Consider the following 10,496-nt stretch of genomic DNA (forward strand, 5'->3'; position numbering starts at 1 on the left):
CGTCCGCCGGTAGAAGATTGAGGTGGTACCGGTCGATCACAACTTGCGTCGAGTTAGCAGCACTTGCCAAGGTTCGCGTTTGCGCGAACCCCGATGGTGAAACGTGACGCAGAATTGTACGCTGGCGGCGGTTGAGCCGCAGAAGAAAGTTCGCGCTCTGCGAGCTTTTGGGGATTACCCGCGAAGCGCGGCCAGGGTACCGCGAAAGCTCTAGTGAGGCAATTATAAGAAGGATAGAAGAGATACGCACGCGACTCCTTACTGCGACACTCTCCGGACAAATTAATTCTTCTTATACCGTTATGGAGACTCTCGAATCTAGTCGCGTCTGCCGCCTTTGCGGTAAGCAATCCGGTATCTCGATTAATATTTTTGACAAGAATGAGAACCACGTGAAGAAAATCAACGCTATTCTCCCAATCATGGTATGTCATATCACTCTTCTCCCTTCTACATTCGTATCGTTTCGTTATGAATTTCACGTGTATTTGGTGGTCTTTCCTGACATCATTAACGCCCCCTCCTAAATCACCTTTTTGTCAGAAATTGCACTAGGAACGTTCAATAATTTTTCTTTTTCTTTTTTTTTTATTTTTAATGAAATTTAATTTATTAAATCGATTGTTTTTTAATGTATATCTTTCTGATTAAATATAACGTATTTATTACGGATTTTAATTTTTTTTGTAAATATGTTTATTGATTACATTTATAATACTAAAAGTGAGGTTATTGTTACTTCGCGCCAATATGCCTCATAAACACTTTTCATATATTGCATAACTTCAAGTCACAAACGTTTTAACCCCTTATTATTCATGAAATAGATAGATTATAAATTTGAAAATAAATATCTGAAAGTAGAATTGCTCTTAAATATCGAAAGTATTAAATATCTTGTACTTGAGGTAACATTACGAAGAAAATTTATTGTTTCTTTCGAGATTATTAAAATTAGTTAAATATTATATATTTTCGTTAACTTAAGTTATTTTAGATAATTTAACAAAATTAAAATTATCTTATATTTGAAGCTTTAAAAAAGTAGACATAATTTATACTATATATTACAACGAATTTTTAAATCTTTAAAGTCGACGAAATATATCACATATGCGTTGTTAGAATCGAAATCATTTTTTTATTATGTAATTATCTGTTTATCAAATGTTGATCAATTTATATTTGGACTAGATGCTATTTGAATTTTTTTTTATTCATTTAGAATAAAAATAGAATTCATCACATTTCATTATAATGATAAATTCGTTCCTTTTTCTTTACTTTGTGTAAAATATCTTTATGATTTTTTATATTATGCAGATTCGTATATAATTCTTTAATTTCCCGCCCTTCATTTTCTTCATGCATTTGTGCAGCACGTGCAATATATCCCCACCTCGTTTTCCTTATGCGACCACGTGAACTTAACACTCGCATTCGTATCGCGTGTGTATCCTGCAGGTACACGAAATGGACCTGTTGCCGAAACATATGTGTCATCGATGCAGTTACAAGCTGGAGGAGTTTCACAAATTTTACGTGGACTGTTTGAAGACAGATACTGGTTTGAAGAATCAATTATCTTGGATGCAAAAAGAAGATTCGAAGGAGAGAGTCGGTGTGCCGATGGTGCATATAGAAAACATTAAGATCAAAGTAGAGCCGCCGGATTACGACATGTATGGCATAAATCCTATTGTTGGTGATGTCGGCTACATAAATTCGATGAGCTCTGTAACTTTTCCGATGAATAGTGTTCAATCTGACGATATTTCCGAACGTATAACGTATACAGCATACACACGTTGCAGTTGTTATTGTGATAAATCGGACCAAAGTAATGAAACTGTACCTACAAATTATAAAAACAAAATATCGAGATGTAGTAGGACAAATGAAATTAGGCAAGGTAACAACGATAGTTGCGCCAATGAAGCGCGAATTGTGAAGAAGAATTTTTTATCCAGTAAAACATTTGAGGGACGATCAAATTTAGTTCAGCTTGTCAATGAGGTTAAAGATGCTGATAGATGTAGGCCGACTTCTTCCAATTTGAATTTATCTAATGATTTGAATGAATCTTATGACGCGAACAAAGAAACCTCAAAAGATATGATCGTTCGTAATCTAAGACCTAGAAGGAATTCTATAAATTATTTAGAAAATAGAAGGAAACTTCCCTCTTTGTCGTCATTGAAAAATGAGAACAAATCGACAATTATAAAGTCAGAAACGTCAGTTTCAACAGAGTTTGATATGACGCAAATTAAAATAGAAAAACTCGATAATTCTGAAGGACGTATCTTGAGACCAAGGAATGGGACCATCAATTACAGAGGACCAATACGAAAATATTCAAAATCCACGAACAACAACCAAAGATTGCAAAGTAATAAGCGTCAAGCGAATAAAAAAAAGGTTCTAAATATTACGAACGAATTGAAATTACCATTAAAAAAGATGTCGAAAAAATTAAAAAATGAAATAAAATTAAAAATAAAGGAAGAAGAATCTTCGGATCTTAAGGATTTAATATTTGATGAATCGGTATCAGTCGCCATGTTGTCATTATCTAATCAAATTGATTCACTGCCTGAGGATTATGATGTAAATATAAAAAAGGATAATATTAATCATAACGCGTTAAATCCCGTCGATAATTTTAGTATAACAAATTGGAAATCTTTGCGAAATATATCGAACAGTAAATTAAAAGCGAAAAAATTCAAATCGAATCGATTGACTCGTATAAATTATTCGCTAAGACATTTAAGAAGTCAAGATGTATGTCTGAGAAACGGTAAGATAAGAAACTCTGATAATGCGGATATATCGGTTAAAAAATTACCAAAAAGCCTTAAAAATCTTATGAATAGAAATAAAACATCCAACAAAACATTAATGAAAACAATTAGAAACAGTGTTACAGCTAAGATGTCGGCCTCAATGAAAATGATTGATATTAAACATTATTGCGAAGAATGTAATACAAGTTTTGCTAACAAAGAATTATTCAAATTGCATGCATGTTATGGACATTGATCTTTTTACAAAATCAAGAATCGCATCATATAAAAGATTTATTTTTTAAAGGAAAAGAATGTCATTTTTATTCATACAAATGTTATTCAAACAAGTTTAAACTGATAATCGATAATAAATAATTTTTTTTTCTTAATCCTTTATAAGAAATCATATGATGATTATAAATTAAAAGAAAATATGTATCTATGTAATTATTTTGAATACACATATATGCATTATTATCGTAATAATATTTTTATGAACGAAAATGTATAAATATAAATAATTATCAATTGTTGATAGAAATTAAGACAAACGTTGCGTTATACGCTTAAGAATGTAGATAAAGGATTCACAGATCGCCTTCAAAGTTTAAAAATAAGATATATGTAAAAAAAAATATATATATAAATATATTTTAAAAAAATACCAGATATTCATATACACAAAATTGTGATACATAGTGAAAATATAATAATAATCATTTTCCTTTTCATTCTACAAATTGTTCTTATAGTCTAATAAATATCATTTGTAATTGTTATTACGAATGAATTTATGTATCTGAAAGTATAACGATATACTTAAATCATTTTGCGTGATATATTGAAAATTTCTATTTGTATCTTTAGAACGATGACAAATTGGATTTGTGCAAAATGATTATTTTAATGCTTTGTATTTTAAAATGTAATTAAAATTCTATTATAAATTGTTATTAAATCATCAAGTGCATTTGTTAATCTTATTATATACATATATTATACATTATTCGTTATTAAATTACTTTATAATTTAATATGAATAATAAAAATGAGAAAAATGTGTAGTTATTGCAAAACTGTTATGTGCTTATATTAATAGATCGAATAATAAATTCTCTAATTAAGGCAATATAAAATATTTTTCTATTGATTATTTTTTTGTTATTTTCTTAAATATAATTATATATATACTTATTCTGTTATATAATCGTTTCATTTTTTGTATTTTTTTCTTAGTGTTTAATGCGACATGTCAAACATATTTTACGTTATTGGTTAGGTGAGGTCGCTACGGGACAACCGTTGAGCGAATTAAAATTAACAAACAAACAATAAGTACGCTAAGTGTCAAACGATTCCAAAAAAAAAAAAAATGATTGATTACGTAGATTATAATATTCAAAGGTATTATTAGTGAAAAATCCGAATGTCTTCAAATCCTAAAAAATCCCCTCATTATGAGGATGTAAGTATTTTAAATATTTTTATTCTTATGTATTAACCTATTTTATTTTTTAAAAAATGTTTGATAATTTATTTATTTTGGATGATTTATTCAAATTAAAATAGAAATATATCAACTTTTATTGCTTTGTTGCAATAATTAGGATTTCATGCATATTTAATTTATCTAGTTGAACTCAACCGAAGATGATACTTTGGGTACTTCTATTAGTCTTAGTGTAGAGGAGAATTCAATTAGAATAAAAGAAAAACCTAAGACATCTAAAAAATCGGAAGAGAAACATGAGGAAGAAAAGTGGTGGTTGAAGAAACCAGATATTTGGCTTGATGCTTCTCATGCTATTTCAATAGATGAGAAGATAAAACAGTCTTTATCTCCTTCTCCGGATGTTAGTTCTTCAATGAAAGAATTTCTTGAAAAAGAAAAAATGTGTAAAGTAATTAAGGCTTTTATGTCTTTTTATACCTTTTATAATATATATTAATTTTCAAATAATGTGTTGTTCAGTTTTATAATTTAGTCTTTTATTTTGTTTAGGCTATGCATAAGAATGAAATTGAAATGAAAGACAAAGATGACACTTTATGCGATGTTTTAGCTTCTGCAGCATTTGATAAATATCCTTCTGATTTTGAAAGTAAGTTTCTTTTTTTGAAAAGAATTATATAATTTTGTATAATTTTTTAAATGTATTTCTTTTCTGTTATACAGATGCAACTGATGAAGATATTGGTAGTATTTTAGAAGAAATGAGTAAGATAGCTGGAGCTTTTAGTCCAAATTCAGCTATAGATCGTTCAAAGTCTCGAGATTCAGCCAAAAATCCTATAGAGGAAGAAAAATCCGTAGAAGAATTATTAGAAGAAGCTGAAAAACTTGTAAGAAAAAATAGTAGCAGTTTATCTAAAAGTGGATCAAAATCTGATACTTTAGTACCTGAGAATATTCCAGAAGATATAGAAAACCTTAGCAGAGTTAGACAATTAGAAGCTGATATCTTTCAATTGATAGAAGAAGAAGTACATAAAGAGACTGAAAAAATCAAAAGGAGTCCAAAAAATGAGAAGAAGAGAGACAATAGTCCTGGATTTGAAATTTTATACGAAAATGTGAGTAGTTTGAAAGCTCCAAAATCTCTAGAACTCCAAAGAAGAAAATTTGAAGAACAAAAAGTAGAGGTATCTAGTAATTCGGATTTAGATGATCCTATTGAAAGACATTCCAAGTCGGAAGAATTAAAAAGTATAAGAAAGTTGGAATCGGATAAAGATAATTTACAAAAAGAAATAACTGATGTAGATAAGGACTTTTTTGAAGATTTATTGAAAAAATCTAAAGAAAAAGCTGAAGGTGGTATGTCAGGTAGTTCAAGTTTCGGACAAGAAGATTTTTCGCATTTTTTGAAACTTTTGCAAGGGCAAACTAGTAAAAAAGAACAAGAATCAAACCAATCTAATACTATACAACCTTTTCTTTCAAAACCTGAAAAAATATTTACTTTAGATGGAGAAGCTACAAATGGCAAAACTCCTGAATTTCCTGAGAAGGAAATTTCCGATATATTAGAGAAGGAGTTACCTCAGACAAATTCAAAAATTGAACATGAAATTGTTGAAACGGATTCTAGTGCTGACAATGAAGAAAAAAAGCAATCTTTAAGTATTAATAATAATTGTAAAAATGAAACAGAATTATTTAATAAAAAAGAGCAAATATCTCCAAAAAATATATCAAAAGATGGTAAGAAAGTACTTAATTCTAAGGAAGAATTATATACGGTTGATCTTACGCCAAGATTAGAATTATTTGCAGATGCAATTCCTAAATTATTGGCTGAAAAGTCAATAGAAAATACAACGCAACAAGACAAAGAATCCATGGAAGAACCGAAAACGATCGTGCATAAAACAACTGCAAATTCCGAAATTAAATCTAACGTTAATGTTACGATTCCTCAACGTGGTAACATAGAACGTAAATCTATCAATCTGGCTAGCGCATCTAGCAATAAATCGCAAAAAAAAGAATTAAAATTTTCCAAATCCAAGAGTTATGATCAAATTTGCAAACCATCATTTAGAACTTCTACGGAGAATATAAGAGTAAGTAAACCTTCGGATGTTATGAAAAGACCTACTAATAATTTAATTAGACGATCGCCAACATTGAAGCCAAAATTACAATCTACGGTTAAATCAATCACGAAAACTCTTCCCAAGACTAAAATAACTCCAAAGCCAAACAAAAATTCCGTTAAGACTGGTTCTACTTTCACTTTGTCTTCCACGTATAAAACGCACCAAATCAAATCGTCGGACATTTACTCAAAATGTACCACAATGGCAGGTGGTGACACGAAACAAAATTTAACAAAAACTAATTGGGAGATGTTATGTCGCGAAGAAAGACATAAGAATACTCTATTGAAACAACAATTGGAATCAGAAGTGAAATTGTACAAGAGTCAGATAGACAATATGCGTATATCCTTTGAAGAAGAATTATTTGCACTAAAGAAACAAAATATTATTTTAAAAGCAAAAATAGACGAGCTTTCGTTAAATGAGAAACGACCAGATCCTCATCCAAAGAAAGATACAAAGATTATGCTTCTAGAGAAAGAATTGGAGAAACAAGAGAATTTGATTCAAGCTTATGAAACGGAGAATAAGAAACTGATGCAGGACACGAAACGAATGCAGGAGGAAATGAAGCAGTTACAGAAACAAAAGAGTACAACTGTTGAATCGGGTAAAATGCAAGAACTTGCAGATAGAGTGAAGGATCTCGAGGAAGAGACTTTGAAACTTAATCTCGAGGTCTCCGAGCTTCGAGAAAAGAATGCAGATTACGCCTTGAACAATGAAGATTTGATTCAACAAAACAGCCTTTTAAACGATGAATTGGAAATGTTTAAGGAACAGTTAAGGACAAAGAACGATTTCATCACGGATCGATTACAAGCAATGACCACGTCAGAGTTACAATTGAAGAAACAAGTGGAGGATTTGACGGTGAAATTAAGTTCTAAAACGGAGCAATTGCGAGTGGTGAAACAAGAATTCGACAAAGTGCAACAGAACGTGCTCCCGTTAGAGAAAGAACTGTTAGAATTGAGAGTTAAGGAGGGTAATCTTTTAGAAAAATTACAGATATCCAAGAGTCACGTTGAACGTGAGAAACAATTGACGCAAAAATTAAAGGACCAAGTGATCCTTGACAACAAGAAGATCACAGATTTGAACAGACAGGTTCGTGAAATGGAGAGGATATTAAAGAGAAAAAATCCCGATTCGGTGTCTGCTCTTATATTAACTGCGAATTCCGAGCAAGAAAAGATAGGCGCAGAGAAAGTTAAATTATTGGAAGATCGAATTTTGAGTCTGGAAAATGAGATTAAGGCGAAAGATGAATTGGCGCAGCAGAAATTAATCGAATTTCAAAAGAAGTTTTCGGATATGAAAGAAAAATATACTACTCAAATAATAGAGCTGGATGGTAAACTGTTGGAAGCGAATATGAAAGATCGCAAAGTGTACAATGATATGTTCACGCAAACCGCATCGAAACTCGTGGAGAACAAGAGTGTGGAAACCATTAGAAGGGAGGAGAGGGCAGGATCGTTTGAAAAGGAAGAGAAAAAGGATCAAAAGTCTTTTTCGAAGATCAGTCTAAAATCTCAGAACTCTAAAGACGATGCTTATCTCATGGCCACGATACGTGGATTGAAATTGGAACTGGCGAATAAAGATAAGGTTATGTCGAAACTCACAAAGGATTTCCAAGATTTGCAAAAGACGAACGCAAGATTGCAGAAGGAGAGGGAAAAGTTGTTGAATGATAGAAAATCGTTGAAGGCGATGAATTTCGAGAAGAATCGTGGTATATCCTCGGATTCGAAGTTGTTGACTTTGAAATCTATCGAGGGAAACGATCAGAACTCGAACGTTTATCAAAATGGACACGTATCTGATACCAACACACAACGATTGACCAATTCAGCGCAAAAGCTTTACGATCCTATGCAGTATACAGAAAATGGCGATACAAATTTGGTGAAGAGACTGACCGATGAGAACGATATTTTGAAAGAGGAACTGAATAAGATGAACAAGGATTTCATGGCTCTGAAAAACAAACGACTTCACGATTTGAACATTTTGCAAGAGGAACACGAACGTGAGATGGCCACTTTATTGAAGGAATATAGCGTGAAATTCGGAGACTCTAAAGTGGTAAAGTTACAGGTTCGTTGTATTACGTGCAGTGTTCATTTGCATTTTTTTATTTATTATTTTTATTTATTATTATATTTATTTATTTATTTGTTATAAAATATTTGCATGCATTTTGCAATATTTATATATATATATCTTGCACGTAGTACTGTTATTACGTAAATATGATCATTTTATGAATACAATGTTCTTATTGATAGGGTCAAATAAATACTCAAGTAGCTGTGATATCTCACTTGAAACAACAAATAGAGAAATTAAGAGATTTCAAAGAGCAAGTGGTTGTCCTAAAGGCTGAAAGGGATCATTTGGAAAATAAAGTGAAAACATTGAATGAAAAAGTGAAATATTTATCAACACCGGTAATTAAATATTTATTCTTAAAACTGTTATTATAACATTTTATATATTCGTTTGTAATTATTCCATCTTTTTTTTTTCAGAGTACGGAACAACTGCAATTATTACAAGACAAGATAACGATTCTTCAACAACGACACGAAAGTCGGGAGATGACGTTGCAAAGTTTGGTGCGCGATTTACTTAGAAATAGAACCCAGTGTAAGGATTGTAAAAACGAGAAGGGTAAAAATCGACAATTGTGTTATTTCCGACAGGAGCTCGATCATATTCTTGGAATGCTTCAAGAGATCGCCAATGTTCATTAATTTTTAGATGAACTTAGAATATAGATATACGCGCTATAAGGTGGTGCTGATGAAATATCGAGAAATCGATAGGATCTGTCTAATTTCTCGACTCGGTTATCGGGCATTGTGATAATTCGTATGTTCAAGCGTACTGAAACTTAGGTATCTTAGGTATCTTTTCGTTAGAAGTTATCATGTTGTTAGGCACTTTATAAATATGTTTAAGTGGATGCACACACAGCCAAAAAGGGTTTGATCGATGTTCTTTTTTTTCATCGATCTTTCCACGAAGGCAACACGATTCAATTGTTCACGGTCGCGTTTGCAACATGTTTAATTATTCTTATCTTATAGGATAATGGATATTCAGTGAAATCATATCGATCCTGGGAAAGTTCGTTATAATAATAATTGACTGGGATCACTGCCAAAGTTAGTACGCAAAAAGAAAAGACGAACGAATAACGAAGTTACTGTTTTATCGTAACTTCTCTCGTCGACATTCCTTCTTGCCATTGTGCGTGCAATATTCGTGCATGGACAACGTCCATAGTTGGAGTAATAAAACTAATAATAATAATAATAATCGTAATATCAAATGAAAACATAGAAATATTTTGATCTATATTTACTAAAAGGCAAACTTTTTATTTATCTAATAAAACGTAGGGTTAAAAAATTGTCGAAAACTTGACTGCTTCCAAATCGGAACTATCTTTAGCCTTGTATTTATTGTCAATTTGACGAATCGATAGACAGACCATGTAAACGTATTAGGAAGCATCTTGAGAAAATAAGATATTTTCCAAAGTTGCATAGGATAATGTTAATTTTTTACACGAGGCTTTTTCAAGATATGCTAAACGCAAACGGCTCGGTTGTACAATTGTATTTATTTTCTATTTATATTCACTCATTTTTCGCGATCAACGAATCCATCTATAATCAAGTCGTCCAGTTATATTATACATATATTTATATACACTTTAGGAACATTCATTAAACGTTTTAGCAATAGTTTGATCTCTATACTCTCACGACGAACGAAGCACACGCATATCGCACAAATTCGACGTGTCCTAGATGTAATGATATTAAAAAAAAAAGAAAAAAAAAAAAAAAGACTTTGTTACACGATGATGATCCTAGAAAATAATTCTTTGCTTTCAAGTTATATATCAATCGAATCATGTTTTTATCAAATCATTGTAATCACACAGAGTATAGTCACTTTTTCAAGACTGGATATATGTCGTTGCATTTTTTTATAATTACTTTTAAGCCAAACAGCCATGATGTACAAACCGTGAGATTATGATACTTTAATAATAAATTATTTCTCTTCTCTTTG

General features: G+C 31.2%; 2 protein-coding genes across 5 annotated transcripts; both read left to right on the plus strand.

The window, feature by feature from the left end:
* Nucleotides 1-55: 55 nt before the first annotated feature.
* LOC726979 lies at nt 56-4,165 on the plus strand. 2 transcript variants are annotated; one of them, XM_016916105.2, is made up of 2 exons: nt 56-425; nt 1,465-4,165. In XM_016916105.2, the coding sequence occupies exons 1-2, from the start codon at nt 303-305 to the stop codon at nt 3,043-3,045; spliced, it is 1,704 nt and encodes a 567-aa protein (XP_016771594.1). In that variant the 5' UTR covers nt 56-302; the 3' UTR covers nt 3,046-4,165. The 2 variants fall into 2 exon arrangements, with proteins under 2 accessions (XP_016771594.1, XP_016771595.1); XM_016916106.2 differs by having other exon boundaries at nt 207-342.
* LOC107963986 (centrosomal protein of 162 kDa) lies at nt 4,122-10,277 on the plus strand. Of its 3 annotated transcripts, none has more exons than XM_016916092.2 (6): nt 4,122-4,257; nt 4,427-4,693; nt 4,795-4,894; nt 4,969-8,504; nt 8,696-8,857; nt 8,939-10,277. In XM_016916092.2, exons 1-6 carry the CDS (start codon nt 4,219-4,221, stop codon nt 9,161-9,163), a joined length of 4,329 nt encoding a protein of 1,442 aa, XP_016771581.2. In that variant the 5' UTR covers nt 4,122-4,218; the 3' UTR covers nt 9,164-10,277. The 3 variants fall into 3 exon arrangements, with proteins under 3 accessions (XP_016771581.2, XP_016771582.2, XP_016771583.2); XM_016916093.2 differs by having other exon boundaries at nt 4,969-8,492; XM_016916094.2 differs by having other exon boundaries at nt 4,427-4,688.
* Nucleotides 10,278-10,496: the final 219 nt, after the last annotated feature.

The sequence above is a fragment of the Apis mellifera genome, linkage group LG14 (assembly GCF_003254395.2).
Source record: "Apis mellifera strain DH4 linkage group LG14, Amel_HAv3.1, whole genome shotgun sequence".
Classification (NCBI taxonomy): Eukaryota; Metazoa; Arthropoda; class Insecta; order Hymenoptera; family Apidae; genus Apis; species Apis mellifera.